Below are 19,796 nucleotides of genomic sequence, written 5' to 3' on the forward strand. Positions count from 1 at the left end.
TTTTCACCCCAAATGCTGGTGCTGGACCATCTGCTGCCCCTGCCCCAGCTCGCGTGTGAGGCCATGGCTGCTGTTCCGCAATGGCAGCGCTGCGGAATGCCAGGAAGTCAGGGATTGTGTCACCACAGGGATCTCAGCACTCCCACAGCCCCAGGCGGGAGATCCTTGCTCACCCTGCAGAACCCAGACACATAACATCATCATTCATGTTGTTTCCTTACTGCCCAAAAAAGAGAAAGGACTCAGCCATTAAGTGAGTTTCCAAGTAGTTTCAATAAACTGTAATTGGTATCACATTTATGCTCTTGAGAAACATTTTCAGATCCATTTATCCAACAATGACGGCAGTAACGGCAGGACCTGCCCTGACACTGGGAAGTCTCAGTGCTGCTGCCCACAGGCATCAGCCCAGCAGGGCAGGGAGCCCCTGTGACTGTGGGGGGCCCCTGCAGTGACCCACAGGCCCCCGTGGCTCTCAGAGCCTTCAGGGGGTCCATTCCCCAAGAGCCACATGGCATCTCTGCAGGAGCTGCACCATCTTCAGCGCTCTCTAAGTGCATGAAACCAGATTTAACAAAGCCGAGCAGCAACGCAGCCCCTCCCTTTAGTGACTTGAGCAGAGCTCTGGAACAGCTGCAGTTAAAAAAAGGGGAAAGGAAAAGCCACATTGCCTTGGAATGGAGGAGGATTTCAGAAAAAGGACTGAAACCACAAGCAGATTTTACAGTGTTTATTTTTCCAATAGCACAAGGGACAGACACGAGCAGGCCCCCCCGAGGGCTCTGCCCCCCAGACCAGTCCGAGCTGAACACTGCAGTGGCCCCCCAGGAGGCAGAGCCAGCCCCCTGCTCCGCTCCCCATCTTTGGTAAGCAGGTTCCACACCTCCGCTCGCCCCCAGGGGCACCGCAGCCCTGCCCAGGCCGGGGTGCCGCTGCACCGGGCTCTCCTTCTCGTGGGATGAGGCTGGTGGATGCATTGAGGATAAAACCATCTCAGGGACTGAACGTGTTCCACCCCTCACGACTGTGGCTGAAAGAGGAACTTGCACGGCTGAAAGAAAGTGCATGGTGAAGGGAGGTAGGATGGAGCTGGAAAAGGGACGAGAAGAAAAAAATGAAAATAAACTCCCTAAAATTCTTGCTACTGCCCGCTTGAATAAGCCAGCGGCTTCTCCCCCTCGCTGAAGCAATTAACTCTTGATTAGGAATTGCTCCAAAGAGGAAGAGAAGTGCAGTTTTGCTCTCCCTCTCTGGATGCACGTGGATGTTCGTTCACCTCCTTGCAGTGCAGGTACAGCCATGCCCTGGGAGCTCAGGTGCAGCAACAACTGGCAAGAGCTTAAACGAGCAACCGGGGAGTGAGCTCGGCTCAGCAAATCCCACCTGGTCATCCTTGAGCCTGCACAGCACAGTCCACCCGGGCACCACGGGCACGGGGAGGCTGTCGGAACCAAGACCCCAGTGTGGTGAGCCTCACGTCAGGCAAGACGGAATACAGTGGCTCTGACAATAACTAACACCACTTTAATGCAATACTGCTGTAGAGCCTGGAAATCCAAGGAAAGGAAAAAAAAAGACCCCTTTATGCTCTATGTACATTACATCCATTTACAGAGTTGGCCAGTACTGTGTACAACATATAAATATATGATCAAACAGATGCAGAGAGGATACTTACAGGAGCCAAATAACTCACTTTATACATCCAAGAATGAAAATATATAAAAAAAAAGGAAAATAAAAAAGAGGAAAGAACACTGCTTTAAATGTTGGGTGATGGTCACACAGATGCACAGCTCGATGCTCGCAGGTGCTCAGCTGCTGTGGGGTTTCAGGTCCTCACCACAAAGCTGCAGTGCAGAGCTCACTGACCCTATCACCGAGCTCCAGGGAACCACCAGTGTTCCACAGCAGTTTGTGGAAGCTGGCCAAAGGAGGCAGGCACAGCCGCTGGGCCAGTTCAGCCAGGAACAGTTCCCTGGCCTCACAGCTTCCTGCAGGCCAGCAGAAGGCATTTGCTTGGCACTTGCCCCGAAATTTTTTTTCCTCTTCTTGCATCCTCCACGTGGGTTCCATGTGGCACATGGTGGGCTGTACACGGCTCCACGACCACCTGCAGAGCACATCCCTGGGCACCACATCCTGCTGTAGCATCCAAAGACTGCACGGGACCATCCCTGCAGGGCAGCTCTTCTGCTTACACTCACTGCACAGCAGCACTTCCCACACAAACCGGGAATGGAGATGGCAGAAGGGGAGAGTGGAAGACTGTAGGGCCTCACCTTGTGCAGCCCTGAAATAGCAAACACCATCTTCCAGTTCCTTTGGATGTAAGGATTTCCTCCACAGAAGGTCCAGGGATTGCCACGGCGAACGGCCTCTCCCCCTGGCGTCAGCCTCAGCGCGATACCAGAGCACAGCTGGAATTTCCATGACAGCAGGAAGCAGCAGGATCGCTCCCATGGGGCACAGCCCACCCAGAGCAGGGTGTCCCCATCAGCAGCAATGAGCTCTGCACCGTCGACCTCCGTGGGAAGGCAGCTCAACGTTCCTCACCAAAACAAAGTGTAACAGCGTTTCTACTATGAACAGAGAGTACTTTGTGTACTTCGTGTACAGGCGTTAGGATCAGTCGTTATCAAAATACACACACTGAATATACAACCTGTCCCAATGGCCATAATTTATTATCTCACCACAAGGCACAATACACAGAGCTTAGAGGGTCCTATACAGTCGTCGTGGCAGAAGGCGCCGCAGCCTTTGCACATGATCATGGCTTTGAGGCTGCACGAGCACTGGAAAGAGATCTCGTCGACGCTGCTGCTGTCAGCAAACATCTGCACAGCCAGGGCCGTGTTCCGGCTCGCAGCAAAGTTCGCTTTGTGGGTGAGCTGCACCACGCTCCCAGCAAGGCCTCGGGGGAAAGCCGGAGTGTTGGATGAATAATTAAAGCTGGTGGAATTAAGCTGCAGCTTTGAAAGCTTCCCATAAAACGCTTGCTTGATATTGAGCTGAGAGGGGATGGATGAAGGCTCCAAAGGGTGACACTGCCCTTTCCCTGGATCCCTTGAAAACTTAAAGAAAGGCCAGTCCATGACCAGTGGCTCTCTCTCTGTGTGCCCAGCCAGTTCCGTGGGCTGCTGGGCCACATCCCCCCGGTTCTCCGCATTACTCTTGGCTGGGCTGCCACACACCAGCACCTTCTCACTTCTGATCCCTCCCGGGGTGCTGCTGCGCTGCTTTGAAGTCCATTCCTCCCTGGCAGCTGGGATTCCTTCTCCCAATGCACAGCCCTTGTCCAAGGGAATCTGTTTGCCAGGGGACAAGGTTTCCATGGCTGAACTGTGTTCCAAAGCCCTGGAGTGATGCAGCCTCACGCTGGGGCTGGAAGGAAAACCAGAACCAAAGAGCTTTTTGCCTTGAACCCCACTGTAATTTTTATTGACCAATGCACCTCCTCTCTGATTTGGTCCAAGAGAAGTTACACCTGGAGATAAAAACTGAGGCTCTGTAGAGGCATTCAGCTTCTCTGGGCTTTGACTTGCTGTGACACTTGCTGACAGGTTGTGCTGTGGCATTCGGTGGACCTTGGGCAACTCCTTCTGCTCCTCAAAGCTACAGGAAGAAAATGTTCTTTCCCGAGGGTCCGCATCTTCCGACTTCAGAGAGGCACTAGCCACGTTTGCCAGTTGGTCTTGGCAGCTTAAACTCGAACCAACTTTGGAATGTTTTTCTGGGACAGCCTGATCCTCTGCACCTTCTGCTCTGGGCATTGTTGCTCCTGATCCACAGGTTTTTTCCTGGGGGTCTATGGAAGATCTCACTGAGCAAACATCATCGCTCCTGCTTTGGGCACTCATCTTTACTCCTACATCTGGAGAAGATTCTTTGCCAAAATAGTGACCGCTGCCTCTGTCCAGCTGCAGAGAGAGGCTTTCTGACTGCTTCTGCAGCACTGGCTGTGCAATCTCCAGCTTGATGTTGACGTGAGACACTGGGAGAACTTCTTCCAGCGGAAGCTTCCCCTTCAGCAACTGCATCACCAAAGGGTTGTTGGTCTCAATGGAGGACACGGGCCGAGCAGAGCTGGCCGGACGCTCGGCTTTCTGGGGTCCCCACCTCTGAGGTGGGGGTGCAACCAAGTCCCCAGAACAGGCCGGACTCTCTGTCTCCACAGACAATTTTGACCTAATCCCATTGCGCTTCTCACTGCTGCTGTGACAGGAAAAGCCTTTCCCAGCCACCTCCCTACAGCTGACACTTCTGAAACACATCTCCACCTCCACATTCTCATCAGCCATGTCCCCTTCCCAATCGGAAGCAGTGTCTGTTGTTTCACTGTGTGTACTCTGTATTTCTTCATCTCCACTTCTCTTCAACTCCTGAGTCTCTCCCAGTGGCTGATGTGCATTTTCTGGTTCGGTTCTGGGGCACCTCTCCCTTGGCTGCAGGGGTTTTTCAGAGGTATCTATCCTATTCTGAGAAATAAAGTCACCATGCACAGAGGGCTGCAGTAGAGCCTCTGCCTTTTGTTCCTCATTACTCAGTTTGCCATCACTGCCTTTCCCTGCCTGCAGCTGTGCAGCATCACACACTGCAGGGATCGCTTTCTTCGCTCCAACAGTCACCGTTTTGGAGGTATTATCAGCAACACATTTTTCCAGAAATGTTTGGGAGTTGTTATATCTAAAACCAGACACCTTCTCTGGATCATGGCGTTCTGTGACACCCGATGACAATTCTGGCGGAAAAGGACAACTGGAGGAATTTTGCTTTACATCAGAAGGATAATCCAGCTGTATAGCAGGAGCACCAACATCTCTGACTTCTACCACAGCCCTGTGTCCCGTGGGACTGACCCCAGCTCCCTGCCCCCCAGAACACGACAGACTGGTCACCACAGGAACCACACATCCTAGCTTTGTGCTCTCCTGTGATGCAGCACAAGATGGGAGCTCGGTCCTTGGGTCACAGAGGAGCTGCTCCGGACTCTCCTCCTGCCTCTCAGGAGTTGCACTGTCCAAGGATGACACAGTCAGAGAACCACAGAACGGTCTCCTGGGTGACCCATCACCAGGCTGAGCGTCCCCTGACCCTGTGGCACAGCCCGGAATGCTGCTCCTTTCACTTTTTGAGGAAGAGCGCTCTTGTCTGGAAGAGAGGCAGGAATTCACACTGGCTTCCTGAGCAGCCCCTTTGGAGTCAGCCTTCCCTCCGCTCCCACTCAGATGAACAGACAGCTGTAGTTGTGCTCGCTGTAGATCTGACGCGCGTTTTCCATGAGCTCTCTTGGATCTCCTGTGCTGGGAACGGCCGCTGGATTCTCCTCCACCGCCTCCTTCATCGGTGCCTCTCCCCCCACCAGGGCCACCCCCTCCTCCGATGGCGGCGGCGGCGGCTTCGCGCTGGGCTCGGGCTTGCAGAGCACGGGCCTTAATGTCTGCGAGGGTCCGGGCGCCGGGGCGGCCCCGGCCGGAGGGCTCCGTGCTGGGGATGATCCGGGGGCAGATCTGGTAAGTGGGCTGACCTTTAACCACCCAGGGTGGTTTAATACGTGAAAGTTGAATCTGAAAGAAAGGGAAATGCAGTAAGCTCTAACACCGACCGTCTCCAGTGAAATGCGTTGTACTGGCAACTGCTCATCACAGTTTTTAGCACAAAATTCAACAAAAATTTCAACTTAGAAACTAATTTGGGCAGAGAAGCAGCACGGTCCCACAACCTCTGCTCTGTGATCTGTAAAGCTCAGTTCACACTAATATTGTTTTACCAGAGCCTGCAGGCAAATATGAAATATGTTATTTATATTCACATCTTCAGAGATCAAACTGGTCTCCTCTACACCAGGATGACTGCCCTGAAGCTACCAAAATGGGTATCCTGGTCAAAATGGAAAAAGTCAGGAGGAACACTGAGATTCTGTCCAAAAGCAAAGGAAAAGAACTCAGAAGCTAGACAGGATATAGAACACGATTTCAAGGTCTTTTGCAGTCAGTCAGCTCATTTCAGGCAGTGTTTCTGTAGCCACAGAAATGCAAATGAAGGGAGTAAGTCAAGGTTACCCTGTGCTCTTGTGCAAAGACCTTGGGATGATTTTCCATTCTTTGCCTGTCTAAATACGACAGCAAACCGTGGCAGTCAGAGGCACTTCACCAGCTCTACCAATGAAACCCTTCGACTCCTTCCCTTAAGATGGCAATACTTGACATTTTAATAATGTTTTGATACTACTGAGCACGGCAGCCCTGAGATATAGCAGCTCTGAAGCTCTTTCTTACCCGGATGGGTGGGACTTTGGGCTCCTCTTTAGTAGGCTGTGGCTTTTCTGGGTGAACACTTTCAATTGTGTTACGAAAGGACTGACGATCTTCAAGCCGGGGCTTCTTTTCGGGGAAGGACGCAGAGGCAGCCTCCTCAAAGCTTTTCCTCTTCTGCTCCTTGGACTCCTGAGCAGAGTTCTCCTGGGGCAAACTGGGAATTCTGCTGGTAGCTGCCAACGATGGATCTTCTGATTTGCTGTTCGATTTGGAAGTCTCTGGAGAGAGGTGCAGTTCGGTACTCTCTGCCTTCAATCCCGCAGCCGAGGGGCTGGTCAGATCATCTTTCTTCAGGTCTGCCTCAGGCTTTGGCTCTTTACGAAGCGAGGAATCTGGCCCCACGGGAGCAGGCTCTTTGGGAGGCTCCGTGTGCTCGGGTTCCCGCAGTCTGTAGAGGCTCCTCCTGGCCCGGCACCGCAGGTCGGCCCGGGAGCGTTTCCGGAAGCGCCCGTCCCTCTGGCGCGTGGTGGGCCCGCGTGCCAGCCTCGCTTCTCCTTTAACAGGCAGCTCTGTCCTGTTCTCAGCGTCCTCCTGCACTGAATTCTGAGACTGGGATTCTTCCTGGGTCAAGCCCAACCTATAAGACAAACACAAAAGCCAGCTAAAAGCTAAAGCTCACCCAATTTCAGTGTTACTGAATAGTGCCAACACAGGCAGAGAGTCATCAAAGCCTCATTAACTCATCCTGCAAGGGGAGAACCCACACACTCCACATTGCTGTCACATGGAATGAGAAAAAAACCCCAAAAATTTGTGATGGAAAATACCATCAACTTTTCTTGGCAACAGAAGAGACGGGCTACAAAATTCTGCTGAACCCAGCCAATTCCACTAAGGGTTTTCCCAGAACAACAGTTGGAACAATTCACCCTACAACCTATGTTTTTCAAGGAGTTTATACTGCATCTGCTCAGGTATTTACAAATAGAAACACACTCTGCCACCTGCATAAACATGGATAAAGCAGGATAGACATGGTAAAATTTCTCACTTTTGCCCATAGTAGTCCTCGAAGAACTTCTCTTTCCATTGCTCCACTCTCTTTTCCTTCTCCATCTCCTGCCGGATCCGAACTTGCATCTCGTGGGTGAATTCACCTACATGGAAGCAAGAGAGTGCAACTCAGTTCCAAACAAAACTCATTCTGCAAATGCAACCTAGTGTTTGAACTGTACAGCAGCTAAATAAGAGACAGAGACAGACCTGCTGTTAACACCCTGCTCCCCATCCCACCCTGGATCCACATGCTGCCTGTGGCTCCAGAAAAAATCATGTTTTAACAGACAGGCCACCATTCAAGGAAAAAAGTCTGGCACTACTTCACACCTTCAGCACTTAATGCTGAAGGTCCCATGGTACCAAAAGAAATCATACCTTTGATTTTAAACAAAAAAAAAGAAAAAGTTTGGGGCAACACGCAGCAAAGCTGTACTAAGTTCCTACTCATTAACTGCAAAAGAAAACCAAAAATCTTTCCAAATGAGCTGCTATTCCCCAGGCACTCAGGAAAGCAAAGGCACTCACCGTCAGCGAGCCGCTCCCTCCAGCTCTGTGCAGCGTGGGTGAAGAACTCGTTGTTCAGAGCGCTGCCACTGAGGCGCATCAGCCCGTCAGCCCCCACCTAGCAGGACAGAGCCAGGACAAACAGAACACATCTGCTCCAGCTGTTCCACACTGAAGAGCTCATCAGGGAAGGGAAAACACCTGAGTGCTCATACCTGTCTGTCGACTTCAGGCAGGAGGTAAAGCAGCTGCTGCTGGAAGTGTGATGGAAGCGCGTTAAAGGTCCTGGAGTTGATCAGCGCTCGCAGGTTTGTGTTGACAAGGATGGAGCCCGGGGTTTCAAAGTCAATATCCTCACCCCTGTTCCGTTTCATTTGCCCTGGAGTTTAAGGACAGGCAAATAAAATTAACATTGCTGTACAAAAGTATTTCAGCACTATGGGCTGAAATTTATGTCAAACTGTAACAACAAAAGGAGTGACAGAGATGATAAAGACTGCAGTATTCAAGTGTGAAGAATGACTCTCCAGCACAATAATTAATAAACCCACATCTGGAATTCTGACATGAGGCCACAGTTCTGCCACATTCAGGTACCCTTCTCAATGCTGGTCTTCAGATCAGGCAAATTTTTAAACAATTCTATCACTGGCACTCAAGGTGGAAATCCTGGCTTGTGACCTCAGGTCATCAAATGCCTCCTGGTGCTCTTTTCTCAGATACATGTGGACTTCACCATCACCAATTATTTTTCTGCCTTTACTAAGGAGCACATACCAGCCGTGGGCTTTCGGATGCCCCTCAGCAGCTGTGGAGGATCCCTGTTTATCTCTGTCCTACTGCGCAGGCTGGTTTTGCACAGGGCCAAGGAGCTGCTGCTGCTGCTGGATGTGCTGCTGCTCTCCCCATCAGCGTGCCTCCCTGTGAAGCCTAAATGCAAAACAACATCATAAAAAATGCAAAGAATAGTCAAAGCCCAGCTGGGAGAGTGGTTTATCATACAGGAATTCCCTGTTACTAACAAATCTGCTACTACAGGGTATTGCCCAGGTACCAACTATTTAGAGTGAGTTAAACACACACACAACTCTGCAGTCTCACTCATTCTCAGCAGGTGTTATGGAAATCCTCAGGCAAACATTGATGACCGGGGACTGTCTGAGAGAGATCTGTGAGGTCATTAGGTCCCCCCAAAGCCATGCTCACCCGAGGCAGACTCCATGTGTGCCCCATTTACTTTCAGCGGGGTTAACACCACCCGTGGCAGCATCACACCCGTCTTTTTCTTCTGTTTGGTTGTCTGCAGACCAGAGAGAAACCAAACACAAAACAAAGGAAGGAAGGCATTATGGAAGGGTATAGTAATCTTCTAAGCAGCATGTTCCTCAGTTAAAGAGCTGCCTGGCTCCTCCTAGCTGAATCTTCAAGCAACACTACATTTAGGACTAGCAGAGAATTCAAAACTGTCTTCCCATACATGATCCCTCACCATCCTGCCACTTCTTGCCCAAGGAGACAGACTTGTAACTATCTCTGAGGCACTTATGCACAAACAGTCCCTGTCATACCACCCCAACAGTAATGAAAGCTCCCCTTGAGAGGCTTCATTCTTCCCATTAGTCCCACTTTCTCCTACCTGGGAAGCGGTTCTGTAGCTCTCCCTGGTAGCAGGTCCTTTGCTCTGAGATTCAGTGGAACACGAGGCGTTAGAAGAAGTTTCATCAAGAGACACTGAAAGAGGTGAGCTCTCAGTCAGACACAGAAGGAGGTCCCGGAGTTTAAGGTTAATGTCACCAGACACTTACCATCATTGTCACCACTCACAGTGCTGGCTTCGTTGGACCCACAGCTTTCTGCATCTGCTGTGTCCTCCAGCTCCTCCCCTTCTGGCACTGACAGGTTCCGGGACCACTGCAAGGCATCTTTCTAGAGGGGGAACAGAACTGGGGTGGCTACAGCCCTCCCTCCCTCCCTGCCAAATCTACACCAATGGGACCAGACAGTTAACTGGATATACTTTAACCTTCAGTTTTTCCCTTGATGCAGAAAGGCATTTTAAAGTATTTTTGGGCTCATAACGGAACAGAAGCCACCCAAACTAAGAGCACTTCATAGCCCCTTCCTAGACAAGTAACACATATCCAAAATACCAGGTTAATAATAATTAATTTAATAGAAAGGTTCATAATATGTCATAATTTTCTGTAAGTAATGAGTTCCTATTAAAGAGAAGCGTCTCACTACAAAAGAACAAGTAGCACCAGAGTGGCCAAACACTGAGACAGTAAGCTTAGGAGATGTATTTCCTACTTGTACAATAAAAGATGTACAATAAAACAATTTCAATGTCATCTATTTTCAGCAAAATGTGTCAATTCGAAAGGATTTTCTATCAGCAGAAAAAAGATGGAAATGAAATAGCTGAGATCTATCAAGTTTATATTTATCAGGGAATCCAACAGTACAAAACAATGCAAAAGAAAACCTCAGGACCAGAAACATTTTCAATATTTAATATTACTGTAACAATAAGCTAAAAATAAAAAAGTATTCCAGAGAGATTTCAAGATCTGAGGAAAATACTGATGCTAAATAACACAGAATGTAGTAGAACACAGAACAAGCGACCAGAAGAATGAATATACATTTTCCTATCAAGATTTTACTTGTCTCTACAAGCTCTTGGACCAATTCCTTGGTTGGCTGTTTTCCCTTGTGGCTGGCAGCAAAGGAGCGCACAGATCTGTTCTGATGAACAGCCACCTGAGCTGGACACCAGGTACAGAAGTAAGAGGATTCAAGAAATAACAGTTGGGGTTTTCTTTTAGGAATTTATCATAGATGGCTGAATACAGCTGAAAGGTACAAGCCCCAAGGAAATAATGAATTCCAGACCCTCTCTCACATGATGATCTCACTGCTGATGATGCTCAGTGACAGGGTAACCCTCAGCCCTGCACAAGGAGCAGGACTCACCCCTGGGCCCTCAGCTGGGAGCAGAGCTCAGCATTTACCTTGAGTGTGAAAAGGCTGATGCGTCCAGGCAGTTTGTAGAAGAGCCCATCCCCTCCCCGGGAATTGGAGTGGAGCATGGCGTTGAGGCAGGCCAGGGGAGATGTGCCACTGCAGCAGACACAGAGAAAAGAGAGAGCTTAGGAAATAGATTATCAGAAAGAAAACAGCCTGAAAGATCTGGTTAAATGGGCATCCTTTAGCTGATGAGGAGATCAGAGGTGATGCTATTAACTTTATGGGACAGGCACTTCAGTCAGAACAGTGTCACTGGTTTCATTCTGACCTGTACATCAGCCTTGCACATCACAGCCAACAGCAAATGTGATGCCAATTTTAAAGCTATCCTCGTCTGCTTTTAGACATTTCTAACTTTTATTACCTGTTTTCTCCTCTCCTCTCCTGGAATCCTTCAGTGTTGGCCTGATTTTATAAAACCCCCAGATTCATTCAGCAGTAGAAAGATGTAACAAACTGCAGGCACACATGTTACTGGAATGTCTCCCTGATATATCACTGAGCAAACTACTTGAGCAGAGCTCACTAAAAAGGCTCTGATGCTCTCATTTGTAATTCCTACAAAACTCCCTGGTTAAAGCCCCATCCTACACTCACAGTGATGGAACTGCTGTGCCACGTAATATGGTGTTTTCCAGTAAGTCCCACATGTAGGGGGCAGAAAGTTGTCTGGAAGACACATTACAGCACTACTGACTGCATTGCTAGTAAAAGTGAAACTGAAAACTGGACTGAGATAAAATACTTCAAAGAAAACCATTGTCAAATTGAAAACATAGAATTTCTGTTTCCACTCTATATGTGCTTGGGGTTTGAACATTTCTTCACATGCCACAGCAACAGGCAAAGTTACCCTGTATCACTTTCAGATCATGTGAACAAAATTTCCAGCCTTCTGTCCTGTTAGACAGTGTTTTCTCCTCTGTGTTTACCAGACACTCCAAGCACACTCACCAGCCACAGAGCTCTCTTATAACAGCAAACTAAGTAATTTTCCCCAAAACAAGAAAAAAACCAAGCAGTTAAAACTCTACCAGGAGCTAAACTGAGCATGCTACTGGCTCATGGGAATGTCAGTGCCTGGTATGGAACACAGCCTCCCAGCAGAGCAGCATGACCCCCCAACCAGGGAGCCCCACCTCAGAACTGATTCAGAAGGAAAAACATCTCAAGGCACTGAGCTATTTCCTTCAGGAAATGGAGTTTCAGGAAGAGCTTCTGTACAAGCACCAGCAAAGCCCGCTGCACGTTCAGCCAGGCAGGCTCGCTGCCTTTATTCTGCAAACAATCACACTCTGAAGAAAACAATCTTTTCTTAAAGCAGAGAATTAATGGCCAGGGAAGGAAAAGCAGATATCCCAAGGGAAACCATCGACCTTTAAAGGAATGAGTTAGGTTTGTGGGATTTAACATGACACATGTTCCAAAGGCTGGTCTTTACTTACACAGTGTGACAGGTCACTTGTAAAAACTGGGAAAGCACAGGATAATTTATGAGTGTGAAGAGCCCTGCTATTATCTTTGGCAGGGGACAGCCTGTGCACAGAGATCTTCAACTGCCTGCTGAGGTAACAGGACTTATGTGAGACAGTTGTAGAAGACTGATTAAAGCAAAGCCCCTCTTATGAAGATCCTCATTAAAATCTGTCTGAATTCTACTGAAATCACTGCCCATATCCAAACCAGATCAGATCTCACAAAGCATCACAGAATCACTAACAGTTTGGGTTGGAAGGGACCTTACAGACCATCTTGTTCCAAATCCCCTGCCATGGGCAGGGACACCTTTCACCAGACCAGGTTGCTCCAAGCCCTGTCCAGCCTGGCCTTGGAGACTTCCAAGGATGGAGCAGCCCCAGCTTCCCGGGGCAACTTGTGCCATGACCTCACCACCCTCACAGCAAAGAACTTCTTCCTAATATCCAATCTAAATCTACCCTCCTTCACCTGAAATCCATTGTCCCTTGTCCTACCACTACATGCTCCAGTGAAAAGTCCCTCCCCAGCCTTCTTGTAAGCCCATGGAAGGTGGGTGTTCCAACAGTTCCAAAACTGATGCAGCAGCACACACCAGCCTTGTGCCTCTCCAAACAACAGCAGGTCCCACACCCAGCACCTCTGTACACGTCACCGATTTTCACTATTCAAAACACCCCAGCTGCTTCCTGATTTCACACAAACAAGGAGCAGAAACAAGCTAACATTTAGGTCCCAAAAGAAATCAGTTTACCTTCTGTAGTTGGGTGAAGTACAGGTTCAGGAAATGCAAACACCACAGTGAAAAACAGTCCACAGAAACAAAGGGAGGGAGAAGCAAGACTAGAAACAGTCCTTGCATCTGGATTTGTCAGAAGTCCATCCTTGGACAGCAGCTTTTTGTGTCTCTGGTAGTCAAGCTTCCGTTTTTTTGGGGTTTTTTTGGTTGGTTGGTTGGTTGGGTTTTTGTTTGGTTTTGGTTTTTGTTTGGCTTTTGTTGTTTTTGGGTTTTTTTTTTTGCCAGGCAGCAGCAACTGAGGCATTTGGACTATCACAGTTACCCACTTTCTTTGAGCTGCAAGACACTCTGTATTTCGACTACTGTCATGGAAACAGATGGAAGCTCACAGGAACTTAACCAAGGAAAGCAGACTCCCACTTCTGCCCTTTCCAAGGCTTTGTATCAGGCCCTTTTCCACATGAAATCCACTCTGAGATGGGCATCTCGTCCTACAATGTCAAGAGCCACAACCGTGTGATGTGAGCTGTGCTCTCCTGGTGCTCAAGAATCTGAGCACAAGCCAGTGACATAGAGAAGTCTCTTCTAAAACATAATGTCTGCTCCAGAAATGAAGCATCAGAAGAGATAAAACTTAGACTGTTCTCAAACTAAAGTCACAATAGCAGAAACTGCTGGGAGCTACTTATGTGAGAACCATGGGAGTGAGTGGTAAGTACAGCACAATGCAGGGGCCTGATCTGCAAGAGGCATTTACTTCACAAGAGATGGATGAAGGGACTTTGTATATTATCTAAAAATCCAAGAACATCTTCCAGTTATTATCAGTGAAAAAGAAACCCTCACAATCTGTATATAAATGTCTGTACTGTCATCTGAAATTACCAGGCTGAAAAGAGAAAAAGGGAAGAAAAGTGGGCTGGGGATGAGGCAGAACTGTATGAAGCAACAGCAGCCTTCATACACTGCCTCCCCCATGCTGCACACTGGTTTAGACAAAATCATCAATACTAACCTCATTTCCTTTAGACCTTCAGCCTCTATGACCTGCAGAATCTGTTTGGGGGTCATAGGAGCATCTGAGTAATTTTCCAGCACCTGCAAAGACAGAAAGACCAAGTGTCATTACAGAATTGGCTTCTGCATTCCCAGAACTACTCCATCAGCTCTGGCCCAACTCTTTCATCTTTCATCTCTTCCCCAACTAACTGAAATACAAACATGGAGCAGAAAAAGCACCAGAATTTGGCCTTGACCCCACCCAGTGGAAGCTTTACCAGACTTCACTATACATTAGATGGAGCTGCTGCCACATAAACCTTCCAAACTGAACAGTGGTGACCTGTAACAATGTAAAACCTTCTCCTACCTCCCCACAAAGCATCCAGTGGGGTTTTGTTACTAAAAGTATTACTGTGCAGCTCTACAATCCAATACTGTACCTTCCTCAGATTACTGAATCCATTTCATCTTCACTCCGTCCCAGGAAGGGAACCACAAGTTAAGAGTCAGAATTCGTGTCAGAGAAGGACAAAATTCAGAAAAGGACAAAAAACTAGTAAAGGATTTGGGAAAAAAAATTGGCTAGAGACACTAAAAAGACTTAAGAGTGCTTGCCTTTGACATAAAATGAAGAAAATCAGATATTAAAAGGCAACACAATAAATAACAACTCATCCTTTCATATATTATATCAAGAATAGAATTGTCACTTATATATAAAGAAGTAAAAAGAAGTAAAGAGGTTATTACTTTATTTTTTTTTAAGCCTGTGGAACTTACTGTTCCAAAATGTCTAGAAGCGAAAACTCAAGGATTCAAAGAGAGGACCAGACATTTCTGTGGATAAGAAGATTATCCACATAAACAGGAAACAATGAGTAAAAATAAGCTGCAGTAGATGTAAACCACTCCGTTTCTTTGGGAGCAGATTACCCTACAGCTGCCGACCACGCGCCGGCTCCTGCGCCTTCCCCGGCAGCAGACAGTGCTGCTCTTGGAATGCAAAGGCACCCAGCTCCTCAGACCTGGGGCACGAGCAAAAAGAGACTGGGACAGGCACAGGCACAGGCCACGGCCTGGAACAGGCACGGGAAGCAGCGACAGGAATTCACTCAAAACTTTTTCATAACCATGGTCTCAATTCCCCCAGCATCACGGCCACACGAGGCACAGCCCTGGTGTCATCTGTCCCCACATTTCAGGAGTCAGCAACACGGCGCTGTCTCTCAGTCTGACTGGTGTGGGAAGCCAGAGGAAGGACCCAGATGCCTCATTTCCATCAGAAACATCTAGAAGTGAGTCACTGCAGAAGCCACGCCAATGGGACACGAGCAAAATCACCCCAAAGCTGTGCAGGCCAACGTTTGCACCTCAGACCATCTCCACCCTCCACAAGTAACGAAAAACCCAAGAGCAGGTCTGCACTTCAACTGTATCGTGTGATATGGCTGGGCTGGAACAAGATGATCTTTAAAGGTCCTTCCAATCTAAACTTTGATTCTACAAATGGAATTGCTCTAATCATATCCACCCAACAGGCATTCTGCAGGTGCTTGAAGCTCACAAGCTTCTGAGAACGAGGTAAGAACCTCGTGGGGAAGAGAACTGGAGAACTAACTTGAGTTAAAACCCAATAAAAACACAAAGAGTGTAAAGAAAAATCAAAGCAAGTGATGAGCCATATTCAGAGAGAGTAAACTAATTAAATTCCAAACAGCTCCATCACACTTTTCCCCCCCTCCATAGGTTACAAGGTCTCCATGCCTCCCTCCTGAGCTGTCACCCCATCACTCAAAGGCTGCAGACAGCTGACACAGGAAACTCACTGCCCCCGAGCCCAGTGAGAACTGCAAAATACAACACGTCTGTTCCAAAAAATCAGGGAATTATTCAAACCTCTCTCCAGTGACAGACACAGCAAGTGAAGTATGTGGCCTAAAACTGAGCACAAAGGAGCATTTACATAGGGATAAAAGAATCTATGCTCAGGGGAACAATTTCCAATCAAGAGCTGTATTAAGTATACAGAGCACTTAATGGAAGAACTGGAGGAGAGGATCCTGCAAGCTTCAGGCACCAAATCTCAGTCTCCAGCACTGCCCCTTCTATCCCTCCCCAACCTGACACTCCCAGCACCACATCAGCCTTCCACCCAGAGCTACAACTTCAATATTGGCTATTCCTTACCCCCAAACCAGAGTTTTCCCCCCTCCACTATTTACAGCAGTGGTAGCTGAGGGTTCCTGTGCCCCTAATTATGGAAATTTGCATCACTGCCTCAATTTACTGGTCGTCTAGCTCTGACAGCACTTGTGGGATCCTGCCATGGCTTTGGGCATCCAGATGAACCTTTAAAGTTTATTTTATGGAACATGCAGAGTTTTGGCTCTGTAGGAGGAGCAACATTGAAGAACATTTTTGCCTATGATTCTCAGAAATGTTGAGCAGAATACAAAATACACCAGCACACGTCAGAGAGGGAAATTAAAAGCATTTTGACAGGGAGCATGTGTAAGCCTAGTGTGAAATAAAGATCTATTTTTAGTGGATTTACAATCAGTCCTGCAAGCTGGAAGTGCAGCTACGCAACTGTAGGTCTCTTTAAGTGGATAATCTAGTATGAGATCGTTCTATTTCTGGTTCATCAATGGCTCTAAGATGCTGCTGAGGCTTAGACATCTCATGCACCCACTGTGCCCGAGGTCCTGGCCAGAAGACAGGTGAGAGGAACTGTGAGAAGAACTGCCTTCCCCATCACACAAGGGTGATGAGGTGTATTAGGTGACTGCTTTAGAGTTACAGTCTCCTGTGCTGCTTTGGGCAGCCTATAAATACTGATTTTTCACCTGTCAGAGCTCAGGATGTTTGAATGAGCTGACTTTGTGCAAGGTCACATAGCACAGCCTCTGCCCCCAGGGTCACCTGCCATCTGCAGTGACACACCTGGTTCAAAGAACCTGGATCCCAAGAAGAAATGCAGGATGGAGAACGAGACCACCAGGCTCCTGCTGTGAAGTTCCACAGTAGCTGCTTTATGCCCTTCTCCAGCTTTTCAAGCAAAGCCACATGGGTCTAAAATATTATCATTTACACACAAAAGATGATGCAAGTTGCTGGAAGTCAGATGCTTGTCTGATTAGGTTTTCTCCTGGCAAGCAGTAAGAAAACACTCCAATAGCCAAAAAAAATCTTACTCAGAAGCACCAAGAGTTATCATGAACATCCTCAGTACAAGACATGAGCCTCATTGGACTCACCCACACTGCTCCTTCTGAATGTTTACATGCTTCAGTACATAACCTGGGCTGGCAAAACCAAAACAAACACACACAACAGAAAAAAGAAGGAAACAAACCACCCTCAAGCTCTTTAAATCCACTTCTGCAGAAGTCCAGGGGCTACACAGAAGGAACACATGTCTCCTGACAAGTTGTACACCACTGACAGGGCTGTGGGGAGGAACTGTGGGATCCATTCACATCCAAGTAGCTGGATCATCCCTCACTCCAGCCCTGGCACTGCTGTACCTGTGTCACTGGGTCACCAGGAGAGAGCCAGTTCCTTCCACCCAAATGCCAGCCAGCCAGCCTAAACACCTCGGCAGGCAGCCTTTAAATCAAACCTCTGACTAGCTCCCTGAAAGACACTGAAGTTATTTTCCTTTTTTAGATTTCCTACTTCATAACTGGGGTTCAAGACAGATCCAGCTCAAAGGCTTCACAGAGGGAAGTCACCTTCCTCCCAAGTGCAACGGTGCAATGACAACACAGGCATCATCAGGGCAGAGCTGGGCTTGGAAGGAGAAGCTTGGAAGGAGAATCTCCTTCAACAAGGAGATTCTTTTAGACAAAAGGACTGAGACATCTCAATGGCCACGTCTCCTAAACCCAAAAGCGACCAAATACGGGCTGATTCAGGGATGTTCAGCCCAGCTGCTGCTACAGCAGCCCAGCACACGCCACCGGCCCTCGGGCGGGAGGACAGAAGGACCCCGCACCCTCGGTAATTAAACCAGAAACTTTTGACAGCGGCCGTGCCCTCTCCGGAGCCTCCGGTTCCTCCCACGGAGCTTTACAACCGTCTGAAAGGAAGAGAATGAGCGGCACGGTCCTCGCAGCCCTGCCCGGCACGCACGAAACCGCTGCGGGACGGCGGCACCTCCCGCGTCCCGAGCCGGGATCCGCTGCAGCCCCGCCCGGCGGGAGGCGGCGGAGGCCGCTGGGACCCCCGGGGGTGGCAGCCCGCCGAGGGCCGGGGGCCGCGCTCGCACCGCCCCGGGGCGCAGCTCCTCCGCACCGGGCTGAGCAAGAAAAACAACCGCGCAGCAGAGCCCGGCCACGGCGGCCGGCGGGGGAACCGCGGGAAGCCGCGGGACCGGGCGGGGAACCGGCAACACCGCCCGCGCCCCGCAGGCGGGCCCGGCCCCCGCTTTTACCCCCTCAAGAGCGATGGCGGCGGCGCCGGCCCCGTTACTCGGGGAGGGGCCGGACGCGGCGGGGAGGCCCTGAGGCACGGCGGAGCCCCCGCGCCCCCTCCCTGGACGCCCCCCCGGCCTCACCAGGCGGGCGGCCTCGGCCCACGTGCGCTCCTTCTTCCTCCTCTGCTTCATCTCCTTCATCCTCCTCCTCCTCCTCCCGCGCGGGCGGGCGCGGCGGGCGCGGACCGTTGGGCGCGCGGGCGGCAGGCGGGCGGCGGCGACCGGGGCGGGCTGGGCGCGGCGGGCGCGGCGGGCGGGGCGCGAGGCGGGGGCGACTCCGGGCGCTACGGGAGACGGCGGCGGCGGCGGCGGCTCGGGCCCGGCATAACAACGGGGTCAAAGGGCCGGGAGCGGGGCGGGGCGGCGGGGCCCGGCGACGGTGGCCGCGGCGGGACACGGAGGGACCGGAGGGGAGGGGCTGGAGAGGCGGGCCTGGGGCCGGTTTGAAGGAAAACAAACCGCAAGGGCCGCCGGGAGTTGTAGTTTTCTTGCGCGGCCCCAGCGCGGCACCGCTGCAGCCCGAGGACTACAAGTCCCGGCGGCCGACGCGCCGCATGGCGGGAGAGGCCGCTGCCGCCGCATGGCCGCGGCGGGGAAGTGGCACCGCCCGGGCCGGGGGCGGCTGCGGGGGCGAGCTTGGGGCTGAGGGCTCGAGGCTGAGCCCCCGCGGCTGAGGGCTGCGGCGATTGGTGTTCCAGCATCCCGCTTAGCACAGGGTCAGTTAGGCTGGAAAAGGCCTCTGAGATCAGCGAGTCCAGCCCATGACCCCACACCGCCATGTCCACCAGAGCAGGGCGCTGGGCGCCACTCCACTCTTCCCTTAAACACCTCCGGGGACGGTGACTCCTCCACCTCCCTGGGCAGCGCCTAACAATAGCTAATAACCCCTTCTGGTCAGAAATTCTTCCTGATGTCCAAATTAAAGGTCCCCTGGCAGAGTTTAACGCTGTGTCCTCTTGTCACTGGTTGGCAGAAGGGCCCGACTCCCATCTGGCTGCAGCCTCCTTTCAGGAGGTGGAGAGGGTGGTAAGATCACCCTGGCGCCTCCTTCTCCAGGGTGAACACTCCCGGCTCCTTCACAGCACATGTCCTACAGACTCTTCCCCACCTTCACTTCCCTTCTCTGGACATCGTGGTTATACTCCGAGGCTCCTTCTCCCCGTGGTGCCAATAAAAGGCTGGTTTAAATTAGCACCACTCATTGCAGTTACAAGCAAGGAAAAACCGAGGCCAGGGGCTCACCCTGGAC

General features: G+C 50.2%; 1 protein-coding gene across 1 annotated transcript; it reads right to left on the bottom strand.

Annotated features, from left to right (window-relative positions):
- Positions 1-715: 715 nt before the first annotated feature.
- On the bottom strand, positions 716-18,776 carry ASXL1 (ASXL transcriptional regulator 1). Its single transcript, XM_038158689.1, has 12 exons — positions 18,629-18,776; positions 14,084-14,166; positions 10,838-10,946; positions 9,629-9,749; positions 9,460-9,554; positions 9,030-9,123; positions 8,601-8,753; positions 8,039-8,202; positions 7,845-7,941; positions 7,312-7,417; positions 6,282-6,897; positions 716-5,570 (listed from the first exon to the last, which is right to left on the bottom strand). Exons 1-12 carry the CDS (start codon positions 18,686-18,688, stop codon positions 2,688-2,690), a joined length of 4,581 nt encoding a protein of 1,526 aa, XP_038014617.1. The 5' UTR covers positions 18,689-18,776; the 3' UTR covers positions 716-2,687.
- Positions 18,777-19,796: the final 1,020 nt, after the last annotated feature.

The sequence above is a fragment of the Motacilla alba genome, chromosome 20 (assembly GCF_015832195.1).
Source record: "Motacilla alba alba isolate MOTALB_02 chromosome 20, Motacilla_alba_V1.0_pri, whole genome shotgun sequence".
In the NCBI taxonomy this organism is placed as follows: Eukaryota; Metazoa; Chordata; class Aves; order Passeriformes; family Motacillidae; genus Motacilla; species Motacilla alba.

Bases quoted from the DNA above. Each gene is read 5' to 3' on its own strand.
- ASXL1 (XM_038158689.1), bottom strand. From the start codon at position 18,688: ATGAAGGAGATGAAGCAGAGGAGGAAGAAGGAGCGCACGTGGGCCGAG. The intron at 9,750-10,837 runs GTAAATGCTGAG...TTCCCCCTCTAG, and splicing joins TCAGCCTTTTCACACTCAAG to AAAGATGCCTTGCAGTGGTC. The intron at 5,571-6,281 runs GTAAGAAAGAGC...CCTTTCTTTCAG, and splicing joins CCAAAGTCCCACCCATCCGG to ATTCAACTTTCACGTATTAA.